Source organism: Diabrotica undecimpunctata, chromosome 5 (assembly GCF_040954645.1).
Source record: "Diabrotica undecimpunctata isolate CICGRU chromosome 5, icDiaUnde3, whole genome shotgun sequence".
Lineage (NCBI taxonomy): Eukaryota > Metazoa > Arthropoda > Insecta > Coleoptera > Chrysomelidae > Diabrotica > Diabrotica undecimpunctata.
In genome coordinates this window covers 77,285,717-77,305,030 of record NC_092807.1, presented here as the reverse complement: position 1 = coordinate 77,305,030, position 19,314 = coordinate 77,285,717, and the positions used below count along the sequence as shown (strand labels likewise).

Genomic DNA, 19,314 nt, shown 5'->3' with positions numbered 1-19,314 from the left:
GCTACTGCCGTATACTAAAAATAAGTTGAGTGGATAAAATTACAAATGAAGGGGTAAAACGTAGAATACATAACGATCCAGAAGTTATACTGAATATAAAAAAGAGAAAACTTAAACACTTTGGCCACCTGATGAGTTAGTGATGAGTGAATTATTCAAAACAGCAGTAAATAAAATTAGAATCGCCCTAATGATATCCAATCTCCGATAGGAGAGGCACTCAAAGAAGAAAATATGAAAGACTCGAAAAATCTCCAACGTTCACTGTTAAACATATTCCTCCCGTTCACTGCACACATTTACTGCTCCTTGACGCTGTGACGAGAATGAGATAGGATTTAACAAATAAAATGACAGAAAACTAAACAAGACAGTGTGTCAAACGTGGAATGCGTCGTAGAACGTGAAATAGCGTAAAATTATATGATGGCCATAGACGTTTCTTTAATACCCAGCAAACGACTCGCTTTGTAAAGTTACATAAGCGGGATCTGTGCGAGAAAAAGTCGATCATTCGTTTTATAATCCAAAGGGGACCATAAAATATTCAACGTTAAAATGTGACATAATGTAACGTTATGACAAATCTTTTTTCTCCCGCACGGGTGCATGCCTGTGTACCTATACGAGGGGAGTCGTGCATAACCTTTAAGTTGATCGTAATACATAACTGCAACAACAAGTATGTTGACGGTTTGGGTTTGTATATACAGTGCATTCCGTACGTTTTTTAAACATGATTAGGAAATTGTCGACTGGAGGCTATTAAAGAAGTTCTTAAAATTTATGCGGGTCACCCCCTTTTCTGTAAATGGAGTGAATATTGTTATCCGTTTAATTTTTTCCCCAGTTGAATAATTCCTGCTGGTATTTGGTCTAAGCTTACTTTTTTTCCCCATTTAAGCTGTTTCATAGCTAATTCTACTTCCTCTTTATAGTACCCTGTTCACCTGGCAATTTCGGACTATTTCATCTCTTATAACATAAAACAGTTGTTTCAGATATCTTTATCGAGTTTCCTTTTTTTATGGATGAATATGCTGCCGTTTTCATCTTTTACTATTTCATATGGAGCTACACGATTAACAATTCCAAATCAATAAAACACAAGTAACACTCCGAATTATATTATACAACTAATAGTCGAAAAATGAAGAGCAAGAGTTAGATGACCAAGAAGCCGAAATCTTAATGACGAACACAAATATAATCGACTAATCAGACAATTAACATCAGCGCTACATGACGCACGCAATGCCACATTTGAACACTACATTAGTACATTGTCTAAAGAAGATCGTTCAGTATGGATACCAACAAAAACACTTAAAGAGACCTGAACAACACAACCCACAAATTAAGAAAGATGGCGTTAGTTGAGGAAGATCAGACCAGGAAAAAATGTCAACATTTTCAGAATACCAGATAATAATAATCAAGCAATAGAACACTGAAAACTTTTGTTTTTAACTGTACGCCCGTCGTGAATGACATACCATTTTTTAAATAACACTTAATATTGTACTTTTTTAGTGTATTTATTTCATGTTTCAAGATAATTCTTTTAGGAATATATTTATTTATAACATACGGTCTTATGGTCTTATTACGGCTTTCAGATTATACGACATAAATGTATCTTGTACCGCACTGCTAATTAAGAATTACGTTTGTAATGCGATAAGAGGTCCAGATATACGAGACACCAGTGACTCATGCCGCACTGATAAAAAGCCGACAGGAATCTGCATTTCTATAAAAAAAATAGATTCATTTGTTTTGTGTATTAATTTAGTTTAGGTTGAACAAGAGTTGTAGTAGAAGATTTTTCTAAATATAGAGTGTAAACCATATTTCCAATGCTTTATGAAAGAGAACCAGTTTATAATATTCCGGACGACGTAATAACACCTTATTTTAGAATATTGGTCGATAAATTGAAATCATTGTTCAAGAAACGAATTATTCATGTGCAGATGTTTTACTCTAAAAACATGTAAAACTAAAATCTCGATTAAAAAAGTTGCAACCAGTTACTCTCGATGAAATTTAACCCCATTATTGATTTTACGAGTGATGAAATGGGTCGACAAAAGACCAGTTTTAATCCTTGCAACATTTAAACATAATAGTTGTATCTTGGTTTAATCAAATAAAAAGAAAAATTATACACAAGTACTAAAACCACAAATTATTCTCGATTATAACTTGGTGAAAAAGAGTGTTGATTTTAGTGATCAAGTGGCTTCTTACCAAAGCCCAATACGCAAAATTCTGAAGTGGTACCGGAAAGTGGCAATGAAATTAATATTTAATACCGCAGTAGTCAATGCTTAGTTGCTAAATAATAGAAAACGTAAAAAAGCGACAACCTATCCTTGAGTTCAGACTGGAGTTCGCGAAGGCATTTACAAATAAAGAAATGTTGTAACCCTCATGACCAGTTACACCCAAAAATACCATCTAAGGCAAAGCGATGTAGATAATACAAAGAGAAGAAAGTGTACAAGATGTTACAAAGATTTAAGAAGAAGCATGACTAGTAGAAAGGCCGATAGAAAAGTTAAAAAAGTTAAAACATACTCTGAAGAATGTGATGGCAAAACTGAAATATATCTAGTGTGCTCCAATGAAGCACATTTAAAAACAATTTTACTTATACAGGAACTATTATTGAGTAAAAACGTATTGTGCCTCAAGTGGCCTTATAGTATTGGAAGTCGTAAGTTGATAGTTTCCAGTAGAACGGTTTTATTGTTAATTACCTCCGTAAAAGTGAGTTATAGTATTTATAAAGAAATAGATGTAAATAATATGCCTTCGACATCTAAAAAAGGTAGATGTGAACATAAACGTAGATTGACCACTGCTGAATTACAATCATTGTTAGAAGCATCGGGCGAGGACGATGTAGATTAAATGAATGGTGGAAGTGACTGACGAAATACTTGCACAAAGTCGTTCAGAAAAATCGAGGATTGCGTTTTGGAAAGAGACAACACAAACAGAATTTAAGACTTTTCTCGAGCTTATGTTCCATATGGGGACAATTAAAATGAACCGTCTGCATGACTACTGGAAAAGTATAGGTAACTTCTCTAATAGTGTTGACTTGACTAGACAATTGTTCATAGCCCATATGAAGAAATAACCGAATCCTCACTTGTCAAATAAACTAAAAAAACGTTAAGTGGTCTAAAAACTAAAAAGTCCCGTATTCAAACTGGTTTTTAATAAAAAATTTAATAATATGTTAAAAGTTTTTTTAATATACCCTAAAACTGAAAGCGCAAAGAATCGATTGCAAGTTACAAAATACTTATAGAGTCATACGAGTTTGGACAAGTACAGTTATTTAAATAATCGCTTTCTGTGATAAACAAATTGAATAAATTGTAAAATATTTTTTGATCTGCTTGATATTTAGCACACTTTAATAACTCATCAATTGCCATGATTTCAAGTAGCTATATTATCTGTAGTTAGTCAAAAAACTATTAACATTTATAAATTACTACAAACATATAATATCTTAGAGTTTATGGTTTTTTGGAATTATCTCAATTATTTATGTATTTAAATTTGGTATTTCTCTACATAGAAAACTTTTTATGGTCTACAACTTTTATTTAAATTATTTTTCTTTAGAATTTATACAAAACGTTTTATAAGCAAAATTTTTTTTGCCTTTTAAGATTGTTTAAAAAAACAAAGCAAAATCAACTGTACGTCTTTACGAATTTGTCGTCGGCTACCCCTCATACTATTTAGAATTTAAATTTCTGTAAGATTTTTTAAAACTATTTAGCGAGGTTCCGTTAACTACTTTCTTATGGCATGGTCAAAGTCAAATATTATTTTTTTATGTGATTATGCCACAATTATTGGTCGATATTGAGATGAAAATTACATTTTTAATTAACTAATATTTAACGATACGATTTCCAATATTTAACCTTGTTTATTGTACAAATGATGTAAAAATGTGTATACACATTTTGTATAAAAAACGTTTTTTGAGAACGATTTCCTGAATTGAAATCAAAATTTTAAACATTAAATAATTAAAAATGTGATTCTCATCCCAATCACAACCAATATTTTTGACCTAATCCCATAAAAATCTAATATTTATCTTAAACTATTCACTGATAGCTTCGATTAAACTGCTTGGAAATTGAAATATGTAAAATATTCCTCTACACAACTCTCTGGGAAAAAATATCTAAACTGAATAAATATAACAACTGAACGTTGATATAAAAAAACTAGTTGGTTGACCCCAGCCGGTCGGCAGGTAGTTTCAATGTCTTCATTTGAACCCAAACCGATCGATATTTTTATGTTTTCGAATATTATTTAAGTATTAACACTGGCAACATCTATTGGCTTTAAAATGATACCAAATACAGTAATTTTACCTCCCAATGTTAAAATGATGGTTTGATGTAAAAAATTTAATTTATAAAAAAATCGGATTATTGAAAAACCGACAACGGTGCCAAGCCTACAAAGGTGCACTAAACGAACATACACGACTTATAAATAGAAAATGATAGCATTTCTTGGTGATGCTAAATTACTGCAACGTGAAAAGAGCTTAAAACGATAGTGGGATGTATATATATATATATATATATATATATATATATATATATATATATATATATATATATATATATATATATATATATATATATAAGTAAAAAGTAATGGCATGTCTCGCAAAACAGAAAACCAAAAATGGTATATCGATGGAAGGCAACCGTATATACGTATTTCTGACTATTGGTCGTCTTCAGTACGGTGCAGCCAAATTAGAAAAGGAGCATATTAACTTGGGAAAGGATCACTACAGGAGCAATGCAACCAATTTGTGGCATTAGAGTTAGAAGACCCTGATGGTTTCCAGGGCAACAACTAACACCAACCACGGAGGAAGCTACAGCTACCTGGGGAAAGGAATGCCAAACGTTGAAACGATTAAAACAAATGGAAAAGGATAATGCGAGTGAATAATAAAAGTAAAAAGTAATGGCATGTCTCGCAAAACAGAAAACCAAAAATGGTATATCGATGGATATATATATATATATATACATATATATATATATATATATATATATATATATATATATATATATATATATAAATATATATATATATATATATATATATATATATATATATATATATATATATATATATATATATATATATATATATATATATATATATATATAGATCTTTATTTAAAATCCTGTCAATTTTCATGTACTAATGTTAATAAACAATGAAATATGATTTTAAGAATAAAATGCTATCTTAGTTCTTATTGGTCATATAAATTTCTGTTTTTATTAGGAAGTATGTTTTTCTCCTGCTTTTCATTAAGCTTACTTATGTGTGTGATATAAAAAATATAAAAGTTATTATAAATATAGCAGCTAAAAAGTCAGCACTTATTCAAACTAGTTTTTTATAAATAATTTAATAAAATGGTGAAGTTTTTTTAATATACGCTAAAACTGAAGTAGCAACGAATCGATTGCAATTTACAAAAGACTTGGAGTCACTGTTTGGGCAAGTACAGTTGTTTAAATAATCGGTTAACCTTGTCTGGTTGAGATTTAGCCAGTTCTCCGTCCAGCTCGCGGAGACAAGAATACAACCGGGGCAAGTATCCCTGCCTGTCGTAAGAGGCGACTAATGGGAAGGAATGAAGAGATGGAGAGCCGTCGTTCGAGGTGTCGGGTTTGTAGAAACGCACGCAGGGCGCTTTGGCGTTACGGTCACCGGTCTACACCGGTCTCCTAGTATCCGAGACGAGCCTCTCGTGTGACCACTCTACTCTCATTCCACAGAACCAAGGCGAGGTTATTAAACGTGCTGCGTCCCTGATACACACTTTCCCCATTAAGGGCGTGGAATTACGTCACGTACTCACCTTGGGAGACTTAAGAGTGGTAGAGGAGAGCTCTTCGGCGGCTACCTGTCAAACGTGCGAGGTCGACTCTCGACTTGCGTTCACCTTTCCCAGGAGGGTGGAGCCCCGCGATGCTTCGTGCAACGCGCCACCCCCAAATCGTGTCGGACTCGAGGGGTTAGTCGTATGCCGAAAGGCCAGGAAGACCAGGGTCCTGCTGACAATTTATTTGTAGGGGGGTACACGAATTTCGTCAATGGTTGATATTTAGCACACTTTAATAACTCATTAAATGCCATAAGTAAAAGTATCTAGCTATATAACATGTCGTTAGGTAAAAAACAAAGTTATAAACGTTTATAAATTACTACAAACATAAGGTTTTTTTTTGCAATTATATCGGTCAATTATTTATGTATTTTAATTTGGAAACTCTTAAAATAAAGAACTTTTTATGGTCTGCAACTTTTATTTGAAAAATTTTTCAATTTCAATTTTCATTTGTGTATAAGAAACGTTTTATAGGCAACATTTTTTTTTTACTTTTAAGATTGTTTAAAAACAAATAAAGCAAAATCAGTTGTAGGTCTTCACGGATTTCTGATCAGCTACCCTTCATAAACCTTTTAGAAACTACAGAAAATCTGTATAAGATTTTTACGCGAAATCAGTAATTTGTTCAGTTTTTCACTTTAGATGGTCTACCCCAGTCAAGAAAAAAAAAGCTCAAAATATCTTTACAGATATTAACAGATTCTAAAAGGTATATGAGGGGTAGCTGATAAAAATAATGTGAAGAAGTATAGCAAATTTTGATTTGTTTTTTTAAACAACGGTAAAAAGTAAAAAATATAGTTTTTGTGTATAAAGCGTTTCTTATACATTTTGTAAAAAAAAATAGTTCAAATAAAAGTTGCACATCATAAAATGTTCTTTATTTTGGGCGATTTCAGATTAAAATCCATAAAGAACTGACCGAAGTAATTTCAAAAAAACCCTGATTTTTGCAGTCATTTATAAATGTTTTTTTTGTTGTTGTTTTTTTTGCATAACATGTAATACTCATAACTACTCAAAATAATGGCATCTAATGCGTTAAGTCTTATACTTTAAAATTTATTTTATTTTATTTATTTAATAATATGTTTAATTTGTCAATATTAGTAATATGCATCGAGTTGGTAATATGGGTAGAAAAAGTCAATTAATAGGAAAATTCACTTTTTCATTTTCAATTAATTAAAGTCAGAAAGTTTCTTTAATTTAAAACTTGAATATCAAAACTACTCGAAACGTCAAAAAAAGAATGATTTTATAATTTTTGTGGATTATTCCCAATAATATATGATAATTTAAAAAATATACAAATTTAATAATGTTGGATTACAGTGTTACGTCATTAAAAATTTACCTTTCTCAATATCTAAATTCCTGCACAACAAGTCCCTGGAAACTGTATCCTCTTCCATTTGGTGTTCTAAATCAAAAAAATGGTCTTCTAACGAGATATTCTTTTTTTCATCACTTACAGAAAATTTAGAATGTTTCATAACTTTCTCTTGATCTAGAATAATAAATAAACGAATTTGTAAAAATAAGTGATATTTTTCAATTGATATAAAGTAAATATTTACACTGAATATTGAATCAGAAGTATTTCTTTGTAAGTCTTATCTAAAAATATAAAAATGTGAAAAGTTTTTACCTCACTATCTTTTCTTTAACTGAAGTTTTTTTTCTTTTTTTTGCAAAAACAAAAAACATAAGAAAGGTTATTTTTGTGTATTTAACTTACTTCATATGTAGTTTTTAAACATTTTGGATTGTTTATGACTTATAAATTTAAAATGCTTAAAAGTTCGCAGCCGTCGGCAATTATGTAAAAATGCGTCGAAAAAGGACGCATTTTATGAATGAAAGATGCCGGTTTTAATTTACGGGAAATTTCACGAAGAGTTGAAACTAATCCAATAATGGCGTTAAGAGTTTGAAGGAGGTGGTCCAATGATGAGACTTATCGGTGTCGTGGAGGGTCTCGCATTCCTAGGTTGAAGTTGAAGCTACAGGAAGCGTAGTATAAAGAAGAATAGTTAATCAAAGATTATTTGGAATGGGACTGAGAGCTTACCGTCCGCTTATGGTGTTACCTTTGACACCACAGCATAATGCTAGACGCTTAGAATGGTGCAGAGCCCGGCAAAACTGGAATGGCCAATGGAATTTTGTGTGCTTTAGTGATTCATCTAGGTTTTGTTTGGGTGACTCCGTTGGGTATAAGGGTAAGACGTTTTCGAGGTGAGAGATGAAATATAAACTGGGCTGTTGAACATCATACAGCAAGACAACCAAGCATTATGGTTTGGGGTGGTATATGTTTGGGCAGCACATCATCTCTAGTTCTTATTAACGGTACTCTGGCAGCTCAACGATATATTGGTGAAGTACTGCAACTGGTTCTACATCACTACTGTCGCCAAAATGACCAATCACGACACAGATTGTCCTCCAGGACACTACGGCCGTACGACATGGCGCCCAACTAACAGAAGATACCCACACCCCAGACCTGGCTTCAGTTTTGTCCATGTTGATACAAAGAGATCATCACTAATGTCCAAGCTATACGGACATCACCAAAAATATCAGCCAATAGCAGAATTCATTTCAAGAAAGATGGCTCTTTTTCGACGATTACTACCCCATATCGACGAGGAAGAAAGGTGCACGGCCATTACGAATCTGATTCGCCCAGAAATCAGAAAACATCTCCGCAACAATATGCCGAGAACTGAAGAAGACCAGGCGAATTTGTGAAGAATTTCAAGCCAACGAAAACATTTCACGGCGTCACCTGACCCACCAAAAGCCGCAAGACAGCCGAATCAGAACCAAGCCGGGGACAATATTGACAAATGCAACCGAGAACTTCTGAGACTATAGATAATTGGAGAAATAGAAATCCAACTCAGAAACCGACGCCGAAACCCCGCCAACAGCCTAACAACCAGGAAAACGACGAGAAGGGCACCCACTAAGCCTCTCTCCAGATGCGGTGCCCCAAATAAATCCAATCAATGCCAAGAAGGTCTCAAATCTGCCACGAATCGATGCGAACATCAATTCAAAGAAAGTTCAGGTCCTCATCGATACCGGTGCATCGATGAATTATATCAACCCCGACTTGGTTCAAGCGGCAGATGTACACAAACAGCGTAGAATGGTCCAGTTGGCTTGCAAACACACCACTACACACAGTCAGGGTACAGTCGAAGTCACTATCGATTTTGGAAGTTTCCAGTCCACAATGAGATGTGCCATTGTCAAAGATCTGAACCAAGATCTAATTCTGGGTATGCCATGGCTCCAAAAAGAAGAGGTACTAATAGACATTAACCGAAAATGACTACACGTGGAAAAAGAATCACGAAAAGTCCTCTACTGGAAGTCGCATTCAGCCAGACAATGCAACTCAAAGACTCAACTCTACGCAACTCACAGACACAAGATGAACAAGCTCCACAATTTGTAGTCCCAACCGTAAGGGAACTCCTGCAGGAGTATGAAAACGTCTTTGATGAAAAACTTAAGCAACCCACTACCCGAGACACGGTGATGAAAATCAAGCTGACAGACACACGGCCGATCAATACGAAGCCATTTAAATGTTCTCCAGCCAAGACAAAAGTCATGTTCGATGAAGTCCAGGAGATGCTTGCAGCAGGTGTCATCCAACCAAGTCGATCACCCTATAACAGCCCAGTGGTGATCGTCAAGAAGAAGGATGGCACACCTCGATTTTGTGTTGATTATCGTAAAATCAACAAGATAACATTTGACGAGGTCTCCGCCCTGCCGCCAATCCACGATGTAATTAAAGAGCTGGGAACGGCGAGAATATTTTCGACTTATACTTGAAGAGTGGTTTTTGGCAAATACCACTACACAAAGATTCGATTCCGCTGACAGCATTCAGTCTACCCGACTGATCGTCTTATGAGTTAGTAGTTATGCCATTCGGACTCAAAAATGGACCTGCAGCCTTCCAAAAATTGGTTACATCAGTCTTCACTGGTTTTATAGTTGTATAGTATAGTTGTTACCAACACTTTAGAGTATTTGGGCCACAAAGTAACCGACACAGATACCCAACCCTTGGAAAAACATTGTGAGAAAATCCAAGGTTTTCAACGATCCAAATCCGTACAACTGAGAAGTTTTATTGGGACGGCGAACTGGCTCCGAGATTTTGTTCCGAATTTTGCAGTCATTATCACTCCTTTGACTGACTTAACATCAAAGAAGAAATATTTCAAATGGACGCCAGAGTCCGAAATAGATTTCAACACGTTGAAAACGGCCCTATCTGGAGATCTTCACCTAGAGCGACCTGACATGAACCAACCATTTAGCCTGCAGACTGATGCCTCTGAATATGGTATGGGGGTCGTCCTATTTCAAGGCTCTACCGAAGACCGGAAAATAATTGCCTACGCTTCCACCAAACTTCGACCAGCCGAAAACAAATATCATATAAATGAAAAAGAGTGCTTGGCAGTTATTTGGGCACTCAAGAAGTTTCATCACTTCCTTCAGAAGAAAAAATTCACTCTTCTCACCGACAGTACAGCGCTGCTATGGTTAGATAAATACCAAGCCGATAAAGCCAAACTGTACAGATGATCACTGTTACTGCAAGAATTTATGGAGGTATGAAGAATTTTGAGGTAGTTCATATGCCAGGAAAAGAAAACCAACTTCCTGACCACCTCTCAAGAAATCCAGCCGAAGATGACCAAATAACAGAAGAAGACGTACAGTCAAATTGACCGAATCTCCTGGCCAACCCAGTCTCCAGTGGAAGCCGAACCCGAGGACTTCCCACTACTTTGTCTCCTAGACGACGACGAAGAAGACGGTGCAGAATATCCCATCCTCGACGATCTAAGAAATATGCCTCTACAAGCCCGAATCGGACGAGATCATTAAGTCCACACCGACATGCAAAGATTTATTCGACGATGGCATCGAATCACCGCCAGAGGCCCGAGGAACGAGGTCGAGCAGAGCCTGATAGAAGAATTCACGGCAGAAAACAACATAGCCTACTACACAGCCGACCAAGATGTTAGAAAAATCGTACCCGTATCCTTCAGGTCTGAAGTCTTGGAGTTTTATCATGACAGCGAGGAAGCCAACGACCCCCGCCAAGAGGAGACTACAAGGGCCATTAAGGAAGTATACTACTGGCTAACCATATCTAAAGATGTGACGAAGTATGTCAGATCATGCTTGATATGTGCTACCACGAAGGCCGCAGCCAGACAGCCAAACGCACCCATCATCCCCAGAGAACGTGTCAATCCCTGGGAAAGAATGTCATTTGACGTTCTCGGACCGTATCCAGCCGCAAGAGGCACCAAGAACAAATACATACTTCTAGCTACCGACTGCCTCAGTAATTGGATTGAGTACAGATGTGCCATAGCCTGTAAAAGTCGAGACATCATCCGTTTCCTGCAGGAAGAAATCTGTAACCGATGAGGCAGACCGTCTACCATCATTACAGATAACGGAATCCAATTCAGGACAGACGCTTAGAAACGATTCCTCAGGAAACATAACATTGAGAGCGAACGAAGCCCAATCTACCATCAACTAGCCAATCCGGTAGAAAGACGTGTCCAGGAGTTGAAGAAAGATCTCCGTGCACGAGTTTCATCCCCTGAGGACCCCAGATGGGAATCCTACCTCGCTGAGATCATTTTCAGACTCCGTACCCGCCAAAACGAAGCCACAAGCCAGACTCCGGCGGAACTATTACTGGGTTACCGACCAAGATCTCAGGAAACTGAGCACCAGGTCAGACGAGAAGAGACACGCCAGCAGAGGGTCGAACGAGCAGTCCAGCGAGCCACTCTCTACGCCAGAAATCTCTTCCCAGAGCACGAAGATGTTCGACAGTCCAGAACATATTTACAAGGCGAACAAGTCTTGGTGAGGAACCATACCAAAGGGAACTTTGGCCCTACCTGGACGGGCCCCCACACCTTCCTCAGAGCGGCAGGCGACCATACGTACGAAGTACGTAGAGATCAAGATGTCGACAGAATTATCCACGTAGACGACATCAGGCCAGCTCCACCGCCACGAGATGCTCTCGTATAAGCCCCACGTACGTGTTTAAACAGATTTAACATTTTTATATCTACAAACTTTCCTAAGTGTAAATCGTTTTTAAAAAAACTTTTTCATGTTTACAAACTGTATATTGTACAAGGCCCATTTCGAACTTGAACCGACGCTCTGCTGTGACCGACCGAATGTTGTTTCACAAATAATAAAATTATGTACTTATATATATCAAGTTGATATTCCCTTTTAATAGTTTAACATATTTTACTAATTGTAACCTTATTATATTGTTACCATTTCCTTTTTATATATGTATTATTCTGATTTTTATTTTGTAACCTTTAACATTTTAATGTCTTAATTGTGACTATTTTTTTTTTGAATTTAATATAACTTTTATGTCTTAGTTTATAACTATTTCTTTCACCACATGTTAATTATACATATCTATCTGTATTAATTATGTACTTATGTGTCTTAATTACCATAACATATATGTATTATTTTACGAAATTGTAAATTTTCTTGTGATATTTTTTTCAATAAAAAAATACCCAGCCAACAGGTCTCTGGAGGGGAGGGACTGTTGCCAAAGTGACCAATCACGACACAGATTGTTACTTTGGCTAGCCAATCACAAAGTTCGTTATTAACTAGTTTGTCAATGGCCTCTCGGCGAAAGATTGCTGCGATTTCTCAAACACTAAGTGTATAAAAGAGCAGTACATCTTCCGATCGGGATCCAGTCGTCATATACTACTAGCCCCGCTAGACCTTATTGGCCTGGTGTTGCTATCACACTACTTTGAGTTTTATTATTAATCCTGTAGCATTTGTAAATTTATTGGAATCCCCTCGTATATGCGATAAATTGAAATCCCCTTATATATGCATTATAATAACGAAGAATTTTTTTCAATGTTTATTAGTTCGTATCTTTCAATTTAAAACCCAAATTATCTTTCGTTCTTTTTACGTCGCCGCCGTCGATAATAAATCATTTTATTGTTTGTTTATGTCACAGGCGCAAATTCTTCGATATTTCTTTGTTCAAACCGCCCGATATTGCGTTTTCAAATTAATAATCTAGTCTTAATTTCCGTTGTGTTTTGTTTATACCCTAAGTGCTTTGTTTATTCCAACTTAGGCGATCAATTTTTAAAATAAAGATAATTTCGTCACTCTCGCTGGAGCTGCGGTCAAGTCAAGAGTGATATGGTTTCCAGCGTTATGTCCAAATTCTCGTCGAATTTGAATTTGTAGTTTCCTGTTTTTGTCCCTTTTCAGGGAAATCTTCGTTTTACGTTATGTAAAACAATTTTTAGTAGCAGTTAATAATGTGTATGCCGTCTAATTTTACCTGTTCCTGATTTTTAAAAGGCAGAGTAATAAGTTTTGTGTCCAGTGCCGGCTTCGGCCTCAAATGGTCGATCCAATTCACACTGTAAGATCCAGTCCCTTTTGTTCGTGTGTTCGTGTCCAGAGAGTCCAACTCCAATTTCTGGCCTCAGGAATTTAAAGTGTAAATTTTGTGAAATCCAGGTAACTCTTATTTGTCTTTAAATTTTAAAGTAAAGACAGACTTTTTTTAACACTAATTGCTTTCGTTAAAATTTAAAAATAGTAATATTTAAAGTAGTAAATTTTATGCTCGACAGTTACGGATAAGTAACATACTAATTGACCATGTAGAATCTTATGTGTACCTTGGCACCAACGTAAATGCAAAATGGGAACAGGCCACAGAAATTAAGGCGAGAATAGAACGAGCTAGAGCAGCATTTAGCAATATGAAAAAGCTCCTCATAAGCAGGGATTTGTCTCTTCCCCTAAAACTACGACTAGTTAAATGCTACATTTTTCCGATCTTACTGTATGGTGTGGAGGCCTGGACGCTGACGGAGACGCTCACGAGAAAACTAGAAGCATTCGAAATGTGGGTGTACCGACGCATTCTTCGTATATCCTGGACCGAACATGTCACCAACACAGAGGTAATCCAAAGAATCGGAAAGGAGAAAGAAATCGTGAATACAATTAAACAAAGAAAGCTTGAATATCTAGGCCACATATTGAGACACGATAAGTACCGTCTACTGCAATTGATTGTCCAGGGAAAAATAGACAGTAAGCGAGGGCCAGGCAGGAGAAGACACTCGTGGCTCCAAAATCTGAGGAAGTGGTTCGGGCTCACATCGGTCGAACTATTCAGAAGCGCCGCAAATAAGATCAGAATTGCCATGTTAATAGCCAACGTTCGCAACGGACAGGGCACTTGAAGAAGAAGAAGTAAATTTTATGGTTTGTTTTTAGCTGTCATTGTATTTGTTCAGTTTTGTTTTAAATTTAATGTTAATTTATGACAGCCCGTTTTAGCATTTTTGATATTGATTTGTTTTGTTTTCTTTAAAAGAAGGGTTAACTTACATGTAAATTTTGTAAGTTTTTGTAGTATCTCCAACTCCTGGAATTTGTAAACAGATGACACATGTAAGTTTTTTTTGTATTTTTGTATTTTGCAGCTATTGTTATTATATTTTTATATTGTCTTATTTTTGTAACTGTTTGTGGTGACACAAAAATAAATGTTAAATTTTGTTTCTTGACATTTGTTTATTTTTTTAACTAACCCTTTTTGAGTTTAATAAGAAAAAGATATGTTTTGCATTTCTGATAATTATTTCCCTAGTTACAACTAGCTGTTGTAATGGTTATAATTAGGCACCTTGAAGTGGCGCTATTTATAAATTACTAGAGGTGTTCCCTGTTTCGTTTTGTTTTTATTTGTCCCAAGAGATTATGACCCTTTGTTTCATTTTTTTGTAGTTGCCCCAATCCAAACTCCTTGATATTTTTTACTTATCCACGACCCCAGCTCTCCTAACAAACCCTGAGTGCCGTTCGCACAAGTAGTGTTTATTTTGCTTACCCTATCTTCGCCCCAGTAATTTCTATCCCCAACCTTTTACCCCATATAATAATACCCTATGGTAGGCAAAATATCATCGTTACAAAAATAGCGCCCAACGTGGCTAGCATTTTTTAGATTTGAGTCCCTTTTCCCGAAGCCACATATCTTTTTCAATTCTTCCCTAGTTTTCTGCCATTTATATGAAACCCCGTCTTCCAGATGGTGCCCCGGTGTCTCACAAACAGTTTGCTTATGTATTTGTATTAAGATATGTATTTTGTATCGACATATGTATTGTTGTTTTTTTGTGTAATGTACTGTAGAAGTATTTGTATATGTATTTTATGTGTATTGGTAAATGAAAGCAAGTATTTTGAGATTGAATATTTAAATATGAATTTTAATATGAGTTTTGATATTGAATTGATTTTTAAAGATATTAACAGTAACAAATAATACCGTTATTATTACATTTATTTTTAATTGATTTGACATTCTTTACAGAATAATCGGTTTTTGTAATTTCAGTTTGTTCGGTTATTTTGAGTAGATGTTTGTATTGTTCGAGTGACTTTTGTTTGAGCTGTGTATAGTTGAGTTATGCCCCCTTTGCCCCTTGTCCTAAGGCATTTCATTGTTTCCTTCTAGGCCCTCTTTGACGGCGTTGTTAATGCCACGGGTTAGTAGGAGATTGTGAAAGAGAGTTAGTCCCCTGTTGTTTTCCTAATTAACCATCTCTGACGGCGTTTTTGTATGCCACGGGTTAATAGGAGATTGTGAAGAAGAAGTAGTTAGTCCCCTGAGTCCCCTGTTGCTTCCTATTTACCCCTCTTTGACGGTGTTTTTGTAATGCCACGGGTTAATAGGAGATTGTGTTCCCCTGTGCCCCCTTTTGTGTTTCCTGTCTTGTATTTGAATGACCACAAGTGTAATACTCGTGATCGGAGGTGCTGTTTAGTTTCGCCTCCTAGGAGCAGTCTCATTTAGTTTTCAGAACAAGAGCAAGGTGTTTTATTTTGTGTAGCTCACTCAAAAGTCAAGTTTTCAATATTATTAGTTGTTTTGTCCCCCCCTGTATGTGCAGTTTATCGAGTTTGTTGTTTTATACCCCCCTGTATATGTAGTTAATTGAGTTTGTTTGTTGTAAACCATTTTTTTAGATACATTATGTATTTGCTTTCATCCAAACATTGTTTTAGTATTTTTGTTCCCCCCCCCCCCCGTGTATGTGTAATTCATTGAGTCGGTCTATTTTGAACCATTTTTTTAGTTAAATTGTGTATTTGTTTTATCCAATTTTTTGTTACATCAAGTCCCTATCCCAAAGTTTAACTGCTACGATTTTCATTTTCACTTTATATTGTCTTTGAAAAATTTCGTTGAAATATTTATTGTCTTTGAAAAATTTCGTTGAAATATTTCCGTCTGTTTTCTGAGATCGGAATAATACGTATTTGGAATGTTTATCAAATGCTAATTTTTATGATCGTATTTTGAATGGTAAGATAATCGTTTGTTTATTCCCAGTTCGTCTAAAGTAAACATCCCATAAATGTGAAAAATGAATTTTGTTTATGTCCATAAATTATTTCGTGTGCAACCGCCTGGCCTTTCTTTTAAGTGTTTAAAGTCAATTATTTCGTCTTTCTTTTAAGTGTTTAGAGAATTTTTTGCGTTTTTAAATCAGCTGTAGTACGAAAATATTTAAGGTCAAATATTTTCGTGAAAGATTTCATACCACGGGTGCTGTGATAAAAAAATTTTAATCTCCGAGAAAGCTATTTACAGTCCATGTTAGTTCCGTGTGTCCCCGTGTTTTTCCCTGTTCCTTTTTTGTGTTATAAGTAGGAGGAAGCAATGATACAACTTCGTGTATTCCTGGCTAAGGCCGATTTGTTGAGAATATATAGCGGAAGTATTGTTATATTTCTTCTTCTGTCTGTCAGATTTGTGTCTTTCCGTGTCTTTGTGTGGTCAGATGTTGTAGTGGAGATGTGTTGATGGTCTAAAATGTATTAGTTTGTGATTTGAGTATTGTGTTTTTGAAATATCATGTAGCACGTACAGGCACGTGACCCGGATTTGTGTATCCTTGGAAATTTCTGTTGTTGTGTAAGACTGCGTAGCAGCATCCCCTTTCCGTGAATTATTAGAAAGGATAAGCCTTTCTATGTGTTGAAGTAAGACTATTGGCTTAGTCTCAATAGCATTCCTTCTTTTTGTAGTGTTTGTGATGTAGTTTTCATGATTTGGCAGAAGCGGAGGTACAAACACTTGCATTGTCCATTGTGACGCTCTGATTTGCTGAGGTGAAAGTACCTGGCCGTCGCTTATCGTGAAAATATTTTGTATGTCGACTGTGAGACCACGTTAGTGAAACATCTGAAGTATTTCTAGTACTACTGTTGAATGACCCACTAAGAATTTCCCTGTCTATTGTTGTGACCCTGTTCGAGTTTTGTAGAAGAATGACGAATGTTTCCTTCTGATTTGTATGACGATTTTTGTATTTAATTATTATCCGTGAAATGATGAGCTTTATTTCTTGATGTTGTCCCTGTATTCCCTTCCCAAACTATGTCTTTGACCTTATTAGTTGTCATGAGAGGAACGGCTAGGGCGATGAGTTTTGGATTCGTCCGCCAGGTGACCTGTTGAGCTTTTAAGGAAGATTAGCATTAGTTTTTGAATTGTGTATATATATTCTTCTTCTTTTCCCTTCTTGCCATTGAGTTTGAGATTTGTGTACCCAGTTGGAAGTTTTATTGTTGATGACGGACTGTAATGATTTTTTTGTCCCTTTGGAAGTTTATAGTATTTCTTCTGTCCCTTTGGAGATCTGTAGTGATGATTCTGTTCTTTTGAAGTGTTGTCGTAACTTTTTTGTTTTCTTCGGAAGACTGTTACGATTTTTTTTGTTTCTTTTGGAAATATTAGTTTGAGACTGAACTGATTGTGTATCGATTATGGCTTGTATGCCACGTGCCCCTTTTCTTCTTCTTTTCCAAGATTGTGTATTAGCGTTTTGGATTTATTTTCTTCGTTTGTCCTTTTGGGAGTTTCCTGACTTGGAAATTTTTCGCTGTGTATATCCCGGAGGATATTCCTATGGAACTATTGGCCATCCTGTTTTCTTTTGTTTGTGTAGTTTGATTTTCAACCCGTAGTTGGAAATCCAGTGGTTGACTTTCGTAGTCAACTTTATTATCGTTTGATGCTATTTTGGTTATTTATATAGTGGATAACCATAGCGAAGCTTGCGTAAGCTATGTTGTTGGCCACCCGCCTTTGTTGAGCTGGAAGCACCCCTCTTTTCGCTTCCAGAAACTTCAACACTGGTCTGTTCCACGTTTTTGGTTTTAATAGAAATCTGCCATTGGTCGTTGTGCTTAAGAGCCAACGAACTGTACCTGGTGCCGATTCATCAAGTCGAGCATCCAGTTTTATTTTGAATGTAATTATGTTACTACCATAGACAGTTATGATGAATAGTTTTTGATTATGATTTTTGTATGTCCTTTTTTTTGTTTTGTTTGATTCCCTAAAGTCATGATGCACTGTTGCAATAGTTAGAAAATGCTACTGTTGTTCCAACCTGATTGTTGTTTGCCCTAATCAAAAACTTTTCCTGTTTGTCCAGTTTTCGCTCTTACGTGGGGGTATTGTAGGATTTGTAAATTTATTGGAATCCCCTCGTATATGCGATAAATTGAAATCCCCTTATATATGCATTATAATAACGAAGAATTTTTTTCAATGTTTCTTAGTTCGTATCTTTCAATTTAAAACCCAAATTATCTTTCGTTCTTTTTACGTCGCAGCCGTCGATAATAAATCATTTTATTGTTTGTTTATGTCACAGGCGCAAATTCTTCGTCAAACCGCCCGATATTGCGTTTTCAAATTAATAATCTAGTCTTAATTTCCGTTGTGTTTTGTTTATACCCTAAGTGCTTTGTTTATTCCAACTTAGGCGATCAATTTTTAAAATAAAGATAATTTCGTCACTCTCGCTGGAGCTGCGGTCAAGTCAAGAGTGATATGGTTTCCAGCGTTATGTCCAAATTCTCGTCGAATTTGAATTTGTAGTTTCCTGTTTTTGTCCCTTTTCAGGGAGATCTTCGTTTTACGTTATGTAAAACAATTTTTAGTAGCAGTTAATAATGTGTATGCCGTCTAATTTTACCTGTTCCTGATTTTTAAAAGGCAGAGTAATAAGTTTTGTGTCCAGTGCCGGCTTCGGCCTCAAATGGTCGATCCAATTCACAGTGTAAGATCCAGTCCCTTTTGTTCGTGTGTTCGTGTCCAGAGAGTCCAACTCCAATTTCTGGCCTCAGGAATTTAA

General features: G+C 35.8%; 1 protein-coding gene across 4 annotated transcripts in view; it reads right to left on the bottom strand.

Moving 5' to 3' along the window:
* Positions 1-19,314, bottom strand: part of LOC140441409 (sorting nexin-13-like) — a 1,016,720-nt gene that overhangs the window by 790,924 nt on the left and 206,482 nt on the right. For all 4 annotated transcript variants that reach the window (XM_072532120.1, XM_072532123.1, XM_072532119.1 and 1 more), the window contains exon 4: positions 7,338-7,490. In XM_072532120.1, coding sequence (XP_072388221.1) covers positions 7,338-7,490 — 153 coding nt within the window. The remainder of the gene's footprint in view (positions 1-7,337; positions 7,491-19,314) is intronic.